The 21,025-nt window shown below is 41.0% G+C and overlaps 1 protein-coding gene across 8 annotated transcripts in view; it reads right to left on the reverse strand.

Annotated features, from left to right (window-relative positions):
- The window catches only part of LOC138064432 (microtubule-associated serine/threonine-protein kinase 4-like), a 300,511-nt gene that overhangs the window by 114,700 nt on the left and 164,786 nt on the right, over positions 1-21,025 (reverse strand). For 2 of the 8 annotated variants that reach the window (XM_068926981.1, XM_068926980.1), the window contains exons 1-2: positions 17,678-17,963; positions 13,052-13,132 (exon numbers count right to left, since the gene is read on the reverse strand). The exons of 5 other annotated variants lie outside the window; for them this stretch is intronic. In XM_068926981.1, coding sequence (XP_068783082.1) covers positions 13,052-13,132; positions 17,678-17,724 — 128 coding nt within the window. In that variant the 5' untranslated portion in view covers positions 17,725-17,963. Of the gene's footprint in view, positions 1-13,051; positions 13,133-17,677; positions 17,964-21,025 lie in introns of those variants that run through there. One more of the 8 variants, XM_068926986.1, reaches the window with a different exon arrangement.

Here is a 21,025-nt window from a genome sequence, read left to right on the forward strand (position 1 = left end):
TCTCAGAGCAAGGAAATTAAAATGCTCCTCCCCAGCATTAGCAGTACTGTGTTTATTTCAGGCATTCTGAATACACAAATTATTTTCAAATCCTGATCTATACCGCAGTGAGTAAAAATAAGGTGCTAAGAATTCAGAGCTTGGTGGTATACATACCAGTGCGGCAGCATTTCCTGAGCTTTTCCCTGCACTCATCTGGTTTCATGCTTCAGCCGATCTGAGTGATTGATCTGCTGTCAGCAGAGTGGTGTGTGATAGAGCACCCCATACAGCGCAAGCTGGCAAACAGGAACTTGGGGATATAAGAAGGTAAAGGGGAAACATTATGCCTAAAGAATATTATGTGGACTGCCTGTTAACATTACCCTTGGTATTTCAGGCAATGAGCATACAGCGCTGCAAGTTGATGGCATCTTTAAATCTCTTTACGCATCATCCTTAATGATCTCTAACTCAAAAGGAAAAAAAAAATCCTGTTCTAGCACACACTCCACAGTTCCAGTCTGAATTTCTGAGTAAGCCTAATTACACTGAAACAAGAAAAATTCAGATCTTCTGGACTCCTTGAGCTGAAACAACTGAAGGCATACCTTGACACCTCCTGTTCTTAGGCATATATTGTTTTCTCAACAATAGAGTAGCCTGTCTCTCAAAAAGTGCTGTAGGTGAATACTCCAAATTCCACGTGCAGATGATACAGTTGCTGAAGCAAAGGCTACTGGAAGTGGTAGGACTAACTATGTAGAAAGAAGGCAAGTTTTCAGAAATAAAATGGAAACCAAGCATCTAGAAGTACAAGAGAGGTTAACATGATTTTAGTTATTTATGCATATCAAAATGAGAGAGAAGATCCTTGAAAGGAAGGACAAAATACTAAAAGTGATCTTACTGCTAAGGTGCCTCAGGCTCTAAGACTTGGTGTTATCCAATTATTTAATCTCTGTGCTTCAGTTCTCCATCTGTAAAGTAAAGATAATAATGCTTTCCTGCTTCTCAGGAGCGTAGTGAAGGTAATTCCACAAACATTTGCATGAGATGCTCAGATACTAAAAAAGACGTAAAGAAAAGGAGCAGACAACAGCAGGGAGATCTTCAGGCTGGCCACTGTAGGATTTCAGAGGTACCAAATTATTTCTACATTACCCTCCTTGCTACAGGCAAATGCTGTATGAGCCACAAGTTGAGCACGACTGAGATGAGTTAAACAGTCTTAAATCTCTAGCCTATGCTCATCAGGGACAACGACAGGACAAGCCACAGACTTCCAGCTTCCTCATCTCCAAAGATAAGCAAATGTATTTCTTTCTAGCTTTATGGGATTGAGAGCACCCATCAACCTCCTGTAACATATACACCACAGCCAGCACCTCCAGCATCATCAGCATCCTGTCAAAGCCACGTAAAACAAGGTGTGCAGGATCAGCACAATCCATGGCAGCTTGTAATGCCTCCAGCATCTGGGAAAATTCTATCAGTCATAGCTGAAATGAGAAAATTAGCTGCTCAGCATTCAAATAGCAGTTCAAACCACTGTCTGATAGTCCTGATTTCACTGATACCAGACAAACTGATTATTCCATTCATATAACTGCAGAGGCTGTTTGTTTCCTGGCATACCTATATCCTGATACAAAAGGGACTCGAATCATTTATCGCTGCAAACGTACGTTCTTTGTATGCCAGCAGTAAAATAAACCCAGCTTCAAAGCTTGTCATCACAGAATCACAGATCGTTTAGGTTGGAAGAGACCTCTGGAGATCATCTAGTCCAACCTCCCTGCTCAAGCAGAGTCCTCTAGAGCATATTTCCCAGGATCACATCCAGACGGGTTTTGAATATCTCCAGGGAAGGAGACTCCACTACCTCTCTGGGCAACCTATCATCTGGGCAACCAATCATCTCCACTACCTCTCTGGGCAACCTGGTCATCTTTCAAATGGCCTCTTTTTGGCCATCTCCAACCATGTCTGAACACAGCTGACCGTGGATTTTAATGAACTGCACATGCGTAAAATTATCTGTTTCTCTTACACCAGCATATTCATTTATGTTTGTATTTTGAAATTTTTTTTCAGGGGGGTGGTTCTCTTTCAAAAATAATGCATCACTTTAAACTCTGCAAGACTAAAGGAATAAACAAGGCTCAATATTGACAAAGGTTTATCCCAACATATTCCACATAATCTTCATAAACGCTGTTAACCACATTACTTCACTCTTAAATGCTACTACCATCCAATGCTACTTTTTTTTTTTAATTTTATCCATCAGCCAAAGCTATATCCTGTTCTCTATCTTGCACACTTGTACATATGCACAAGAAGAGAAGACTCCATCAATCCGTCGGCAGAAGTTTGTTGAGAACCCGAGTGTTCACCTGGCAATGAAAATGCTTTATGGAAGGGAGCAGAAACAACATACCAGATTGCTCAAACTGAAAGAGACTGGCTTGGGCTGACGTGTATTATCAACATTAGCACACATCATCACCCCTTCCTCTCAAGCGCTACATCTATTTTTAGAGATATTTCCAGGTTTTATCAGTCTGGGAGGTCACATAGCATTAATTGCCTTCCCAAACTCAACTGGATGTTTTCCAATGTACTTGCCAACAGAATTACTGTAGCCTGAGACTACAGTCTCCTAAAATATGACAAGAACTGCTTCTGGACCGTTGTTGGTGTACTTTAGAGCCCATTAACACGTTTTTAATAGTCTTTTATTGTGTGAAAGTTTTAGGCCTGTTTCTAGTCACTGCACACTTCTGTCTCAAATGGCCAATTTGTCTTCCTGGACAAGCAGCATCATAGCATTTCCCATCTGAGAACCCCTCTTGGAGCAATCCAATTCTCCAAGGTACGTCCTTGTGGCTGTGGCGTAGCTCTGAGGCTCTGAACTCCCATCAGCTTTGTTCAGTTGAAGTGCTACAGTGCCAGCGCTGGTAACAGCAAGACTTATTAACAACAGTCTCAGCAGCTGCTCCTAGCAGCAGGTCCTGAAGACCAGAAATAACAGCAGCCATCGCTCCTGGTAATTAGGGCGAGGAAGAACCATGCTTTTGCTCTATGACAGCAGCTTTCTTCCTGCCAGAAAAGGATTTTGCAGGTCTAGCTCATTTCCTCCCTGGCCCCCCAGAGCTAACAGACGCTGCCTCGGAACATGCTGTGGATACTTGACTGCTGTAGCATGAGCCCAGAAATTCACAGTGCTCAAAGCCACACATCACAACATACACCCAGCACAACACAGCATCATGCTTACACTGACAGCGTTGTCACACACTAACAGGGAAAGCTTATCATGTATTGACAAACATGCAAGTTTACTTAAACTAGGATTACTGGGAGATGGAGACAAGGACATGCTGAAGTCAGTGTCGCTGCAAACTTTAGGCCTCTCAACCCCCTGCTTCTTAGCACTATGCTCCAGCCCAGGAACAGGCCTGTGCCCCACAAGCCCTTTTAGGAAAACTGCTGTCCCTGAAGGGGCAGAACCACATCTGCAAGGCTGCTCTGGCCAACATCACAGCACCGGCTCTAGCACCAAGCTGCGCATTTACAACAGGCCAGCTGCATCTCACCTCCTAGCAGAGTAATAGGAATCACTCAGAGAGCTGGTCAGCTCGTGCTTGAATCATGCCATGAGCTCACCTCCATCCCCGCACGCCAAGGAACCTCTCTCCTCTTTAAAGCCAAGCGACTGTTTTGCTGAATAGCTCCCTAGGGTCAGGAGCACTGGCCATCCTTGCCCTAACCACTAACCCCTCAAGACAACAAACTGGCCAAATGGTCACCAGGGAAGGGGCTGCTTCTTGAATTTTCTGTGGTTACAAGGCATGGCCTCTAGGAAGCTGCATTTTTAATTTTCCTCTGAAATGGTAAATGGCAAACAAAAGAAGCAGTAAGAGTTCTGAAATACAAAGAGAATGAGAACTTATGGCAGGGGGGCAGGGGTTTTTGCCTCTTTGTTTGAGGTATTCTGCTGAAGACATCTTGTACTTCTTGCATTCCTATTTGCCACTTTGTTTCATTTTTTTAAAGTCTGATTAGAAATTGCAGCTGTGAAGTAATCACTTTAATAGTATTCAACAATAAGCTTACACCAAAGTGAGATACTTTCCCTAGGGGAGCACCAACATTCATTGCAAAGCAATTCAGCTTGCACAGAAATGAAAACAAGTCATATCCTGTACAGCAGAAATAATGAAGCCTCCAATAAAGAGCCACTGCAGGGAAAGCAGTGACTTTCTACTGCATTCCTCACTTAAAGCCTCGAGAGTTTCAAAGCATTTCTCTTAACTGCCTCAGGGCAGTTAGGCAGCTCCTTTTGGTAGCTTGCAGTGCTATGGCCTGCTGACATTGCTGCATAGCAGGGAAGGCTGTTGCAGTGTTAAGTTTCTGTTCTACTTTTATCAAGGTGCAATAAAATGCTGCAGATGCAACACAGTGCTGCAGTGTTGGCAAGGAGCAGGGCTAAGGATTCCCATCTCAGGGATTCAGCTGCAGGATTTTTTTTTCCTCTGCAGACCAGTTGCAATCGGTCACTGCGCTGCAGAAAGATGGTAGGATTTCTGAATTTAGGATAAACAGGAGTGGAATTAACTACGAAAGTATCTTCCCTGGAAGAAGCAAACTGTTGACATCCCTATCAGACCAAACTTCTACAAAAAAAGCGATGGCCAACAAACAGGCTTAACCAGCACTTTTTTCCATATCTGCAAGAACTGACTGGCAACAAAATAGAGTACAAGTTGCCACCACATTTTGGAGAATAAATGGATCTTAAATTCAGGAAGTTTTAAATGCTTTCTGATTAACTCGGACAAAGCCAATTATAAAACCATATTACAGAAGTCTGAGTACTATATGCCGATTGAGACAACTGAGCCTTACGACATTGACAATCATCACTAATAGATAGTCACCATCTTACAAGCAAAGCCACTAGGTCAACAGGTACAGTCATCTCAGTGACCGCTGATTGCTGTTAGCAGGTATTTTGCATGTACCCGAAACCTTATGGTATGACAGTGAAGGAAGACACAGGAGATTGCCTGTTTCCAAGTGTATTGCAAAGGGTTAGCGAGAATTACGTGCGCACTATACAATGCGGATCAGTACAAACTCAGTTACTCAATTGCTTACAACCTCCTTAAATTGGAGTGATTTCTGAAAACCGCATGTGGAGTACTCACTCACTTTTCACATGCTCCCCAAACAGATCACATTCAATCTCTCCCCCATTTACTCCAATTTCTAATTTGGATGTGACATATTTATGATTTGTAAATATTACAGATTTTAACGGAAAACCCGAAAAAGTTTATTTTCTACAGAAATCCTCTCTCCACGTTTTGCTTTTACTTCACTCTTTCATCTTTCAAACAAGACACAAGTAATTAGATTAAAAGCTTAGACCAGTTCTTTGTTATGATAATGCTTATAGCAGTTAAGAGAAACCGGAATTTGACCCAAAAGTAACAAAAAAACAAACAAAACAAAAACAAAAATTTGCCCCAAAAGAAACGCCATGTTTTGCTTTCAAAACAGAATATACCAGGTCATTTCTTTTTAACAGCTGTATGCAAAACTCTTCACAGATTAACACTTGCCTCCAAAATCATAAGTAGTAGTAATCTAATCAGCACATCAAATTACGGTAACAATTAAAACTATGAAGACGTATCTCAATGGAAAATACTTTTAGAAGACTTTCATTCTCTCTTTTGCCTTAAAGATTAGTAAAGCTGTTCAAGAAAACTTTGTTTAGATCATTTCTATGACTCTGCAACTTTAGAAGATTTTAGAATAAAAAACAAAAAACCCTTTACTGTCTCTAGTCCCACAATTCTAGCGCTACAGAACCACTCCACAATTACTGCAATTTGCAAACCAATCAAATTCATAACACCCTCTCACTTCCTTAAAATGGTTAGAAAGTTGAAACCACTAACTTTAAAATTTCACATTCAATAGTATGTGTAAATAACCCAAAAGGCCAAAAGATTTAATAAAAACAGCACATAACTGCATTGGGAGGATCTTTATGCGAGCTCGGAGAGAGGAGATCAACAAAACGGCATTTAAAATGATTCAGACAAGCTCTCTCCCACAAAGGAAAAAACGTAGCTTTCAAACTACCACAGGAAATAACTGGCACAAGAACTTTTCATAGTCTCTGAAGATGCATCTTACACAGTCAAAGAAAAATTAGAGCACTACAAAGAACTACAGTCTGGTAAAACCTGAAAATTCTGTTATCTATCCTTCTGAGCTGGAATATGCTGTACAATTTTGGAGTTGGAGAGAAGGGAAAGAGGGCTGCTGTTCTTGCTTTATTCGATACTGGGGAAAAAAATATCTATCCTCTGAATGTCACCAAGTAGCACAAACCACAAATCAAATTGCCATATTCCACATAACTTTTTCAAAGACATATACAAGAATTCAGATTTCTCCTGGAAGTTTTAAAAATGGACTCACGACTAAATCCGTACGAGATCAAATTAAGTTCTACTCTTATTTACTCCAAAAGCTCTGTTCCAAACCATCACTGCAAAGCCTGAGGCTTGGCCACTCTGATGCTGCATCCGGGTGCTGCAAGTAGAGCTGCACTTCCTTTACAGCCAGCTCAACAAAACACAACATGAGAGCAGAGACTGACATTGCTGCATTCCCCTCGAGTAGCAAACAAAGCATAAAGATTCTCCAGGAGACCCAGGGCCACAGGTGACAACTGTGTAGCACCTGCAGTCTTCAAATTTTACCCTCCTTTACACCTATGCAAGACTATTAAGCTGCTGATAGGTTTATACAGGTGTAACTGAATGTCACTCGAGAAAACACTGATTCACTAGCAAAAATAGAAACACATAACACATAAACCTCTGCTCTGCTGCAACTCTACAGGACTCAGAAAAGTTAAAAGCTTTCGAAAATATTTCAAATGTTGGTTCAAATGTTCTGATGTTGGTATAGTGATTTTAAGTACACAGGAGATCAGATCTGCTGAATAAGGGGCTGCTTTTACATAATCACTCCTCAAAAACCAATTCTTCACCAGAAAACTTGAGGCACACACATAAGTTGTTTCTCATTTTCCAAGGATACTCACACACGCTCAGTCCCAACTGAAATAGCTCTCCCTTGGCAGAGTCATAAGTTTAAAAAGGAGAAAGAGCGGGAAATATCTGAGAAAAATGTGTTTTGTATGGTTAAATAAGGGCTCGCAGAAAGAGTTAAAAGAACAGCAAGGACATAATGACAACTTTGGAGTAGAGAACCTATTTTTGGAGGAGAAAGGTAAATATTAACTCATTTTACCTTGAGGAACTTGTGCTTTATGGTAGGTGTTTATGAACGCTAATCAGATTATTCTGAGAGATGAGACAGTAGGTTTTCCTCATTTTAAACAAAAATAAAATACATCGGGACAGAAGCGGAGCCATGTGATTCCTTACCTCACTCATAGCTGTCCTTCTCATGACCTTGCTGCGCCAGAGCCACAGATCAACAAACGCATCCTGCAGCATAAACATCAACGTCAAGGTACTCTGTACTGATCTCAGGAAGCAAAGGCAGAAATAAACTCCGAAGAAAAATGCTTGCAGCAGATTTTTTTCTATTCCTGCCCAAGTTGGCCATCCCTGGGTATGTCAGCTCCAGCACTAAGACACAGGGAAAGGGGGCATCATCCTCTGAAGTACACCTTTTCTGCATCTTTTAAAACCTTGTGAATTGAAGAAGTAGCTGTTCTAGAGCAGTTAATACAGAAGTAAAGAAACCAGCCTGAGACAAGAAAGGTCCAAATGTAACTGCTAACTCTTCTACAAAATATTGTTCTACCTTGGGGAAACCATGTCATCCCTCTTCGCACAAGTCCTTCCCATCACATAGCGGATACTAATACTTCCTCTCTACTACACTATCTGGTCCATTTAGACTACACGCTTGGACCAAACTCGATCGTGCATAACAGCTGTCACCTTGGCCGATACCCAGGTCTGAGCTGGTAACTTCTGGAGCTACAGCCAGCAGCTGCATCAAAGGAGGTGCCTGGAGGAGGTTTGCAGAGAGCCAGCCCGAGCCCACATTAGCCCTGCCACCCATGAAACCAAAAACTGATCCTTAGCTCCCCGCCAGTCCCCTTCCAAAAAAGGTGCATTTTCAGTCACAGCAGTGATCCAACTCAGCCGCAGTCACGCTATCGCAAGAGCTCACAAAAAGAAGAGGGGTAGGAACCCAGTCATGGCCACGAGCAGCCAGCAGCCCAACAGGTTTCAGTCGTCTGTGAGGCTGCGGGCATCCCCGGGGAGCTCCACCGTGAGCAGCCCCCACCCCACGCTGCCCCAGCCACTCCAGCAGGGCCGTCTGGGGCCGCACTGTGAAACAAAAAAAATTGACCACATCGCTCTCCTCCATATTTAAACACAGGGACACTGGTAAGTTTAAAAGTGTCACTATTGATTTCTGTAATAGCTTATGTTTTAAAGTAACAGGCAAACCAGCAAATTAAGTTGCCACTTTCCATGACGTTTTTCACATGTGTATGCATGCTCATGTGCACACAGCACAGTAAAAAGCTAAAACGCTTAAAAGCTCTTTAAACACTTTCACTTTTAGAACAAAAAGCACTAGAAACATTCCTGTTTGCTCTTCTACAAGATCCATCAGCTTCATTGAGGGGTTCCTCAAACAGAGCAATACAGCTGCCAAAAAGTGGCTATTTTAAGCTTTGTCTTTACCAGATTTAGGGATGCAGGAATGTCAAAAAATAAAAAATAAAATAAAAAAGCACCCAGAGAACATGCAAGAACAGGTGGTCATTGACCAAACGGATTTTGATTTCTGTAGTAAACATTTTTATAAATGAATTCAAACAACATATTAAATATTCAGGTTACATTTGATGAAAAATTATGAGCGTCAACATTTTAAGCCTTTTCCATATATAAAAATCTAGTACTGAATACGAGCAAGCAGCTAAGAGCTCTAGGCTATCTGTGACGTTGACATTTTTTCTTTCAATTCACTGTCATAGGATCAAATTCAGTCCACGCCAGCTCTACTTCTAATGACTGCTATTGGTAACTTACATGAAATTAGCAGATAACATCAGTCTACTTAAAATACTCTCTTCAGTGGCACCTCACAAGCTAGAGGAGCTGACTGCATTATTCGAAAGTGTCGTTAATAATCCTCCTTTGCTCTCCTGTCAGCTCAAAGCTTTAGATATGCTGAACTGGATTTTCCCAAAGAAATAAGACTGCCTTTTAAAAAAAACTAAATTCATAAAAATATAAAAAAGCGCAGGCTCCTATTTTTTGCTTTCTTCTTTGTTGAGGCTTTGGAATTAATTCCTTCCATGCTCGTTCCCCCGAAGCTGGTCAGCAAGGTGCCTGCCAGCACGACACCCAACATGCCTGCAGTCCAGAGACTCCCCAGCCAAGCATGGCCACAATCATTTTTTTGATAAACTAAGATATGCCTTTGTTATCAGCCGAAACCTTCTGCCTGAGAAGGATGATAAGGAGTTCGAGTTCTCTCTCTGCCGCAAGGACTTTCTTCCAGTTGTCCCTACAAACAGTGAATCCCTTTAAGTTTTTTAAGTGTCCAAAGGCAGAAAACAATCACAAACTAAATTGTCAAATTGCCAGGCACAACTCAAGCAGAGAGAAAACATCAGCCAGCATCTCATATTGGGCACTGAGAAAGATTTAGAGCACTCAAAGGGGGCAAACAAATTTTCCACCTGGATCCCCACTGCACGCGAGCAGCAGCAGAAGCTGCTCTTCCTTATTACGTGGTCTGAGCCTTCCACAGACTTGGTCTAGTTCCCCAGGCCGCTAGCAGGGGCTCTAGTAAAGCAAAAAGGTTGAACAAAAAAGTTCTTTGCTTCCAATCACCTTCCCTAGTAATCAAGCTCAAAGATTCAAACTATTCTACATTTTTTACTTTACTACTGCCAGTTCTTTTACCCTTTTTATTAGAAGTTACTACAGCTTTTTACATTTAGCATTTCTCCCCTAGTTATCTTCTAAAATTCCTGCCACTCCATTCCTTGTTACTACCCCAAAGGACACCAACACATCCAAAATAAACTTCAAAAACACCCTAAAATTATTATATGAGGAAAATAAATACACTTTAAAATCTCTCAGTAGCTATGCTGAGTGATTTACATTATCTCTACTTTCCCTCTTCCAAGTCCACTGCTCCTGTTTGTAATTAATTTGTGCTAAAACAGTATATACTTTTTTCTTCCAGCAGTTGAAAATTTTCAGAAGACACCAACAGCAGCTATAACATTGACGGAAGACGCACACCTAGCTGCCTGAACTTTGAAAAAAAACCTTTCCCCATCATTCCCTCCAGGAAGCACCAGTAAAATACAGACTGCTGTCCTGTCAAAGCCAGTACCTCTACTGTAACGCCACTGTCACACTGTACCAGTGGGCTCTGCTACCACAGAAACGTCTGTTCACAAGATGATGCTGTTTATTTGGAAATGATGTTCATCATCTAGCTGGCAAAAGGTTCCCTTTAGACTAATACGGTATGTGACAACTACTGTAAGCAGAACTTCAACAGAAACAACCACCTAAGAAGCAGCTGTGCCAGGCAAAGGACATGAGGGAGATGAGCCAGCATGTTAGAGAGGTACCATTAGGCAAATCCTATCTGTTCACACTGGTAAGGCTCCATCCTGCTAGCACTAGCAAAAGCAGTCACACTGAAGTAATCCTTTCCTCCCACATATAGGAGTACTCTGAGGTAACAGAACAGAAAATGCTCATTGCTTATATATCCTAAAACCAACACGTACGTTTCCCCCCATTAACTTAGGTAAAACTTGAACACTAAATAATAACTGAAACATTTGTTGTTCTGAACACCAATAGCCCTCTATAGCTAGAGCAACACACAGAACAAAGGTTCAGAATGAATTAAACTTTTAACTTTTCAAATTTCCATTCCAGGAAAAATTCAAACAGTTTGACAGAGCTTTAGACTTATTTCAGAGGTTAACCAAAAAAAAAAAAAAAAAAAGGAATTTTGATGTTTTTCAGGAAGCTCTGTGGAGGAGTTACATTAAACACCACCAGCAGAACTCCATCCCACTCCGTGCCTTTAGCACGGCATGAGAAGTCTGCTCCCAGGACCACCCACCACAAGGCGGAGAGCTCCCACCCGGTGCCGGTGCCAGTAGGAACCTCTGCCACCAGGCAGGGGAAACCAAAGCCTTGAGGGTCCAGTTTTATTGCAAAAAAAACATGAAATCTGTGTCTGTAGCGCAGTCTGCATGGCAGGACAGCCACAAGGCCAGAGGCACAGTTCAGTAGTTCACACAAGTAAGAGAGATTTTCACATAGCCTTTTAATTCTATAAAATTGCTATTTTGAAAGAGAGCATTTCCCATACTGCCGCAGGAAAAGTGATTTGCTTTGGCTATATAAATTAGAGAGAGTATTAGAAAATACTAGTTTTTAGAAATAACAATCTTTCCCTACCATCAAAATAAACTCAATGGAATATACCGATTTGGCAGATAATTCATTAAACAAACACCATGAAGTTTTCACTGAGAACAAAATGTATTCAGTGATTCCAACCATACTGAAAACAAACAAAATTGGAACTCTCATCCCATCTCTTCCATAGCAAAACAGTAAATATGAAAAAGCATTAAAATATTTCTTCAGGAACACATAACAAGTGCCGAAATTATTACATCATTTTCCAGTGACCTGTGAATCATTCCAGAAAGACTAAGTGTCAGCTTGTTTTTAACTTTAAAGTAGGCTGAAGCAGAATAACACATCCAAGCAACTTTACTGCCATGCTACATTAAAGAGACGGTATCAAATAGGCACAAACGCACCTTTCTATGTAATTTAGGGAGCTGCTACTGCTCTAAGATTCCTTCCTCCTCACAGTATCAAGTGAAACCTCTGGTTATTAAATTTTTTTTAATCTATGACATATAGATAACTTTATTAATAAAATTTTGAAAACTACTTTCCTCATGGAGCAGAATCTCACTAACTCACACTTGCAAAAGACAGTTATTTTCTGAACTAACAAGCAACCGAAGAATGCAAAAACATTCTTCTAAATGACAAACATCCTTCAATTATTATTTATTATGATAATTTTACCATAATAGCAAATGTTATTTTCTAATCAAATAATGATTTTTTGATCTCATAACTACATCTTTTTGACATGTACAAAAAATTATCCTTTTGTATGAAATATGGAATAGGAGAAAGAAGAGAATGAGAAGGATACTGTAGGTGGCTGCTTAGGGCTTACCTAAAACGTTACTGTATTAGAAATAAAGCTTAAGATTTTCCTACTCCAGAAGCAGAAACAGCCCTACAGACCTACTGTAAATGACTGTTCTTCTAAATGGATGTACCTCTTGGATACTCAACCCTTCTGGTACGTGCCCTTGCAGAACATACTACTGCCTCTCAGGTAAGCAAAAAATAAAAACGTGTTTAGTGAATCACCCTCACTTCTGAACTCACGTTAGACCTTTGACACGAGAGAATACAGTTCCAGATGCCATCACAGGAAACAAACTATAAAACTTCAATAGCAGATGCACTCCTGAGCAAAAAAGTCAGAGCAACGGCTATTATAAATCTCTGATTACAAGCTGGTTAAAAAGTGAGCACATATACTTTCTGTGGGCAGATTGCTTGTAAAACAAAAGCAATTTAAAACTATTTCAGCCTATTACACCTCTTAACAAACTGTTGTACAATGAAATGCATAAAAATACAATATAGTTAGTGGATTTCTCTGCAACTCCAAATGAATTCTGCATTAATATCTAGAATCTCCTTAATCCCTCTCAAAATACGGATTGCACTGTAATTTTCCATAAAGTACTTCAACTTCAGAACAACAGCTTGTCAAGTCAAACATTTTCCTGATTGCACAGACATGTTTGATTTGCCTCAGTTTCCCCCCTGAAATATGTTTTGATGGTCGGGTTTTGGATGAAGAAGAAAATATCAGCAATGGAAGTTTACTCGCTTACCTCCAAAAATGAAAAGCGAACAGAGGACTGCATGGACTGCAAGGGCTTGTTGGGGTTGGGCTCAGGCTCCGTGGGGTGAGACTGAAAGTTAAAATAACGTCATCTCTAGTAAACACAAGGTTTAGTAAGAGTTGCATGTTTTAGTGCAGGAGTTACGAAAAGAGTTCCAGTCTGAACCGAAGCATTACTGTCCTCCTGAATGAAGCGACTGACAGTAGCCATACAGTTTCTAACTTATCACTTAACATGCAACTGACTTAAATAAAAACAAATACCAAACATCCTCAGAAAAAAGCCTAAGGAAATCTGGTGCTGGCCATTCGGCTCCTGATCTCTCCAGGAACAATGTTGGCAGGCTTGCCTACAAGTCCACAGGCAAAAAACTGGTAACTTGTTTCAGACCTCTAAGCATTCGGCATAAAACACGATATGCCATCGAGACACTTTGCTCTTTTTCCTTCTTCATCTTAATAATTTAAGCTTGTTATTTGATATGCAAATCAGTTTCATTAAAAAACAAAAGGAAAAGTAAAAAAAATTCATCAGGAGTAAGAAAACTCTTGGTAAAAATTTTCCAATTTGAGAGCCTAAAACTCAGGCACTTGCTAAAAATTACAAGTAACCCAGCTAGGTACTAATAATACTCATTCAGTATGAAATGCTTAGTCACAAATATCAAGTCCTTTATCTGCAGAATCAGATAGAGACATACATGACTAATCCCAAAAACAAAAACAAAACAGAAAAAACACACTTGAGCGTTTGGCCTCAAAGGTGCCTTCAAAAAGTTGCTTAAAGTGCGGCTCAATTCAAAAGGTCTCACAGTAAAACAGTAGCCACTGACAGACTTCACAGATGCACTTCCAAAATAAACTCATGCGGTCTCATGCACTTCTCCCCATAACGCTTGCAAGAAAGAGTTTTGTTTGTTTGTTTGTTTTTAAGCACATTCAAAGCATGCCCCTTGTTGCAATCCACTGCAGTAATATATTGGTCTAAAACTAACATAGCTCTGCCAGTGCAGGCAGAGCTAAGGCAGGACCTCGCGAGTAACTTCTAATACCTGCATAAAGACTTGTGCTACCTAACAGACCCTAGCACCAGCCAACACTAGCGCTCCTTTCCTGCCGCAGTGGAGCCACAGACTAGCTTCGACTCAGATCTTTTCAATTGCATGCCACTATGCCACACTTTAAAACACTCCCATCAAAACCTTCCAAGGGGGATACTTGATTCAGGATTTTTTGCATAAAAATTTCAGCATAAATAGTACTACTGCTTCTAAAACAGATTAAGGAGAACACTGAGAACACATTCTGATATCATATATTCTTGCAAAGCTTCCTTTCTTAAGAAGTTCTTATATTTTGGGGAATTGGAGAGGACACAAAGTTCGGCAGGGAGATGCCGCACGGTATCAGAAACAGGCTGTTACTTTCTGACTAGGCTCCTGTGCTCGGGCCGGTGAGCCTGGTTGCTAGCTCAGCCCGTGCTAACCCCAGCACCAGGGGCACAGAAGGGCACACTGAACACAGCACAGCAGCTGGAGAGGAGCTAGTTTGACTTCAGCTGCAAACGAGCTGTGCTAGCACAGCAGTATGTCTGAGCTAGTAAGCTCCATTAAGAGCCAAGGACTTATTATGTCCCTCCTGAAATGGCTACATTGAATCCAGGCTCATAGCAGTCAGTCTGTGCAGGCCTGCAGAGCAAGGTGGGGACTGATGCAGATTTCTGCTGTTTCACTAGTGTCCTCTCTCTGTTTCACTGCGTAGATCTGCCTCAGCATGCATTGGGAAGGTCTTTGCTTGCAGCTTTAAGCTCCGTCTACACTGCACTCTCTATTCTCCACTTCAGACCTGCAGCAGCAGAGCAGGTAGTCCCATCTGCAGCACTGCCTGGGAGCCAGGGACCTCTCCTGCGTTGCCAGGGCTCAGCAGGCTGTTCCTGGGGGCATGCAGCAAGGGAAGAGTAAGATGCAGGTGATAAAGATGGTGAACAACCTCCAGAAGGGTAAGAAACAGGAAGGCGAGCAGGAAACGATCAAAAGAATTGCAGGTGGGTGGTGAAGGAGAGCTGGTACTGGCTGGCCAGAAACCACCAGGCCTCAGCTAGCAAGAGAGCATGGGAAAAACTATGGAGTAAACACTGCAGGCAAGGAACCAGAGCCAGAGCAGCGGGGGGGGGGAATGGGCTGGCACCCTTCAGACCCTAATCAAAAGTGAGATTGTTAAGTCACTACCTTCCCTTTGCTGTAAGCAAATCCCAGTGCCATGAGGTAGCAAAGCACATCTCCCTCCCTCTACCGGCTGGCATATACAGAGCAGGTGGAAATCTTGTACCTGCTAGTAGTAGCTACTCAAGTATTATTTCTTGTTTTCATTACTGTAACATGTAAAAGTCTCAGTCATGGAGCAGACTCAGGGCATTCAACATGAGATGTGCTTGTGCTGCATCTATAAATTCCCAACAACTGATGACACAGGAGTGTCAATCCAGCTCTTAAGAGCTTGCTTTTCAGCTTTGCTTTTTAAGACCTGAAAATTACATGCAAAAACCTGTTAAAACAAATTACCACAGTGCATATGCACGAGGCTGACAGGCAGCCTTAACTCTTACATTTACTAAATTTGCAGTGCTTCATTTTAGATTCTTAATATGCTTTGAAAGAGCTTTCTGCAAGTAACGAACATCAAGCAGACAGACTGTAATAATTTCTCAGAGATACAATGGAATTCTAGTCCCAACATTTAAATTTTATTGAAAGAAAATTTATGAGAAACACTGTTTGAAGAATGTTTCAAGGAATAAGTTTTTTACATAGATAGATAGATTTGCTTTTATAGATAACTGAAAGTAGGAATTTGAGATGTGACTGACTTCTGCATTGATTCAACTTTGACACAACAGGAAAGAATAATTTTATGGGAGCCATTAAGTGGCAGCAATCAAAACAAGGTGCTTCACTTTCTTTGCACATAGATGGAGTTTAAAAAGTAAAAAGCGATGACCAAAAAAAGTCTAATGCAAATACGTAAAAAATTAAAATATATGAATGCTTTGCATCTGGACAATGTTTTAGCAGAAACAATTTGCAATACTGAAATTAAATATAATTATTGATTTTTATCAGTATTTAAATATTGCAGAAGTATAGCAATGCAAGTGTTATTACGTCAGGTTACCATGAAAAAATGATTGCCTCATGTTACAAAAACAGATATATGTTTAAAACACACACAGTAACATGAATCATTTCCCATCCTTTGCAGTTACTGATGTTATTCTGATTTGATGATTGCATCATTATATGAATACTGATTTCAAAATATTTAAATTGCCACATCTTAAAAGGAGTACAATTATCAATTATTCATGGAAACCATTTTAACGAGCTCCCTGATAAGACCCTCCTCCAAAACTCATGAGAAATTTGTAATGCTTTTTTTCAGAACAGCATCTACAGCTTAATGTGCTCACAGCTAACATACGCTGCTCTAAGTAAAAGAAGCCAGACTGAAATGCAGAATTTCTATGGCAAGCATAGTTGTGGGGAACCCAATATAACATCTACACTTGTTCCCTGGAATAAAGTGCTCTGTCACCTTCATGTGATTGTTAGAATAAATTATTTGCTACACTGCACACTTACCTATAGCCCTCTCTTTAAAACATGGCAAGATGTCAGAGATAATACCTTCCATAGCTAAATAACTTTACTGCAGGCATTTGCAGCATTCAGGGTTTTTCTCTACAGCAAGAACGGGGAAGTCCCAGGGAATACGAAAGGATCTGACGTAACCATATCTATTTACCTAGATACAATTAGCAGGTTCTCAGAGTGTCTGCTACACGCATACATACATGCCTGACAGGTCGACGTAAAATGTAGGTATGCATGTACAGAAATAAAGATTTGGCTCTGGCTAACAAATCTTGGGTAAATATATGCTGACATTTATGAATAAAGGACTATACTTCTTTTTATAACTATATGTTAAAATTATATATTTTCATGTATTTACTCTCTAAATTGCTGAAAGCACGCAAATGAGTTAATCAGCTTTAAGAAAACACCAAGTAAACATCTGCTAAACTAGGTAAACATACTTACTGCAGAGACTATCAGAAATCCTCCAGAATGTAAATACAGTTCATTGATGTAGTTATAGATGTAAAACATGGATCATTCCTGACGGATTTTTGCAAACAGCATTTCTATAATGCTTTAATCCCTTGCAGCGCGCTCTATTATTCAGCAGAGAGAGAGGCCTTTCTAAAAGGCAGCACTGGGATAAACAAACCGTAACAGAGAGGTGGAGAGAAAGACAGACACCATGGCCTGCTGACAGAGTCTTCCCCTACGAGCTGATAGGATGCCTCATGCACTGACATTCAGTAACTTTAAATATGCAGAAATGCTTTCTTTCCAAACGTACTGCAACATCCCGGCTCCGGGCTCGCACATTTGCTGAAACCAACTGCAAAGCGTTTAAAATGTGTGCCTTCAACCTAAAGCTGCAGCGCTCCGAGACTGTCAGCACAAACATACGTTAAACAGCTCCCGCTTGCACGAAAGCTAGCATCATGCAGAAACCATTAAAACATTAAAAGACTGACAATACTTACTCCAAGGTCAGCCCTGGAATTTGTAGCCTTTCCCGCTGGGCTTTCATGGCTGTCGTGCGCTAGCACAGCCCCTCGCAACCGCGGCCCGGGCTCAGGGGCAGCATTCTGGCGATGACAGAGCGCCAAAAGGAGCCACTATAAAGGAAGGGACTAACGATCTCCTGGGGGCGGGGGGAGCACCGCAAGTTTGGGTCCTTCCACCTCTAGCGGTCACCGAGAGCTGCCGGCTGCCTTTTCCAGGTTAATGGCAACGCACGCTGCGCTGATTTTGTGAAGCGGACGCAGCCTTCCTCTCTGCACATCGAGTAATTCATTCCGAGTCTTCTCAAAAGGCTTTCACCTCCCTGACGCACACACGAGGAGTCCCCCTCGCTACGCCAACTGACAGCGCAAAAAAAAGCCCTGGATGCTTAAGACAGTTTCTCTCGGCAAATGTCAAACATCCACCACCCCCTCTGATCCCGTCAAATAGAATTTAGCCATCTTGTTTAAGTCACATTATCCTTTTCCTCCCTAAACAGACGTTCAGTTTCTGCAGTAATAGAACAGCAAATCACTGAATGAAAAATATGCTCTTCCCCTTTAACCTGGAAGATTATTACTAAGAGATTTGAGGAACAAATATATTATTATAATACCAATGTTAATACAAAAGGAAAAGTTAATGTTCTGTTCCATCCTGATTGTATTGAATGTTAACGGGAAATGATCTAAAAATCTTACCGAGGATGAAAGCAGACCTGGAAATTGCAGGGAAAAAAGGTCTATCAATTTCAGGTCGATCTTTTTAAAGGCAACCTCACTTAAAGTAAAGCAGCCTACAACAGTTTATGAAGACAGTGACACTGTATAGGATGCTGTTTTTAATTTAATTCTATTCCCTTCTTTTTATATACTCTTAGTCTGAGTTTAGCTTTTTATTAAAAACTGCTGTGAATTGTGCCATGAGGACTACAATTTTTTTTAAAGCTCTATAAAACACCAAGAAAAACAAAGGAGTTGTGCAAGTATTTATTCTAACTAATTTAAGAGCCAGAATAATAATTTTCCTATGCAACTCTTAATTTGTACCTCTCATACGTTATGAATACGTCAATCACACGTTTTTTTTTTCCCACCCTGCAAGATCTCTAGCCCTGTTCTGGGCATGAAATGCTCTGTAGACTAGTCAAAACACAGGACCAAATGGAGCTGCTGCTTTTTGGGCCCCTGGCTCATTTTTAGGAGAAATTAGCAAGTTTGCAGGAACAGAGCCATGGGTTTCAGAAACTGAGAGAAATCTCTGGCATTTGCTGAACTGCATCTCTTTGTGGAAAGGCAGGCAAAGCCCAGGCCGCCCGAGGCCGCTGAAGGAGAACTCAGCTGTGAGTTGCTGCGAGCTCCAGTGAGCCTCTCCTGCCTTTTACGTTTCTTCATCAAGTTTGGGCAGCCTTCCGGGAGGACAGAGAGAGGCATGTCCTTACAGGCAAGTTTCCAGTCTCATTCCCAAAGAGCAGAGGTGCTACACCACTGGAAGGTTTTTTCCCCTCACCCAACTAATGGCTAACAAAACGTTAATTATTTTTTGATAATTAACCTTATTGCTAGAAAAGCCTGTTTGTTTATTTTTTAAATGAAATACCAGCTCCAAGTGACACCCTGGTTCTCTGCAAGAATTATATTTCAAGCTAACATGTTAGGAAGAGCACCCTAACAGATGTTTGTAGCACTTTAAGGAAACAAATACTAGACCTTAAATAAGGGCTTGCTGCCTACTTTTTAACAGTAGCCTCAGAGATACGTGAGTTACTGTACAATGGGAGGCAGCACATCTGCCTAGCTCAGAAGAGTTCGGTGTTTCGCACACATACACTCTTAAGAGGTAATTCTTGTTTTCTTTCCATTACGTTTTTCTATTAGAAAATATTTTTAATGTAACTAATATGTTACATGTAAATGTATTATTACCTTGAGTATTCATGCACAGGATATTGGAAACAAAACAGAAGGATACCCAGAACTACACATTTGAACTTCTAAAGCATTACTAGGCACATCTGGATTCCAGTATACCAAACTGAGGCCCCAGCAAGCACGGCTAAACCAAGCATCCTGTCTTACTAGGTGGTTCTAAATTCTCCTACCATCTGAAAGAAGAAAAGGAATGGATCGAAGAGAATAAATTCAAGAACGCAAACTGGCACAGGTATGTGCACAGGTTTTCAAGAGCTCACAGATCAGGTAGGTGCCCAACTCCAACTGTGTCTTTCAAAATGTATTCTTCAAATTTTACTCAAAAGACAACAAAAGATTTTCTAAAGATATTCTCAAACTTGAAAAAAAGTGTAGAAGGATCAGCTGCCCAAGCAGCTTCAGCCCTGAAGCTATCAGGTGAAGTTGTCCATGCCTACATGTTTTTTTTCCACGACTGAGTTTCGAGACAGTCATTTAACAGCAGAGATAAGAGTAGCACAGTACAAGACTAGCCACAGATTTATGTTTTTCCAATAACTGCTAAGAAGGAACAATTCAGCACCTCTCACAAACAGGCTGGGGTATTTTTGTTTGTTTTTGATTCCTCTGATAAAATTCCTTTTGTACATCCTGCTTCTCCAGCTGCTGAACAGGACTGCTCTTGATGAACAAGGCCCAACAAGGACTGAAAATTTCTGCAGGTAAATTGTGCTGTGCGCACACCCCACAGGTGCACGGCCTCACAGCATGCTCAAAATACCTAACACAGAGGCACGCTACCACTCCACGGCGTACTTCAGTGTGTGCGTATACCACTTTGGTGTACACCAGAGTGCTTAAATTTTCACTAAAAACCAAATAGGAGACATCCTAAAACCCCTAACAGGACAGACGGCTTCATTCAATCAGGACAGTACTACAACTATTTCCATAAACGGAGCAGCAAAAGTACTAGCTCGAAAGTACAGCTTCCCTCAAATGCATGCTACAAATTTTAGGAGTTACTCCCATAAGGCCAATTTTAATATTATTAGGGTGAAATGAGGAGACAAGTACACAAGCAGGGTGCAGGGCTCACTGTTTCTGAAGCATTACTGGGAGGAAAAGCATGCAAAAGAATAAATACGTCACAAAATGCTGCTTTATGGTGTGAAACACTTAGGCAATAGGTACATTTTACCTGCAGGGGGACAACACTGGCAGTAAACCAGACTACAGGAGAAAGAGCAGGACTGGCAATCAAACACAGCAGTTTAAACACAAGCAAGTGCGTAAAAGGGCTATTTTGAGATCATGATAAATCAATCTCTTTACGGCGCTAATTCATGCAGACACTTTACATCGCATTAATGATAGACCATTCTAAACTGAGATTAGGCTATAGGCTGACTTTGA

Source organism: Struthio camelus, chromosome Z (genome assembly GCF_040807025.1).
Source record: "Struthio camelus isolate bStrCam1 chromosome Z, bStrCam1.hap1, whole genome shotgun sequence".
Lineage (NCBI taxonomy): Eukaryota > Metazoa > Chordata > Aves > Struthioniformes > Struthionidae > Struthio > Struthio camelus.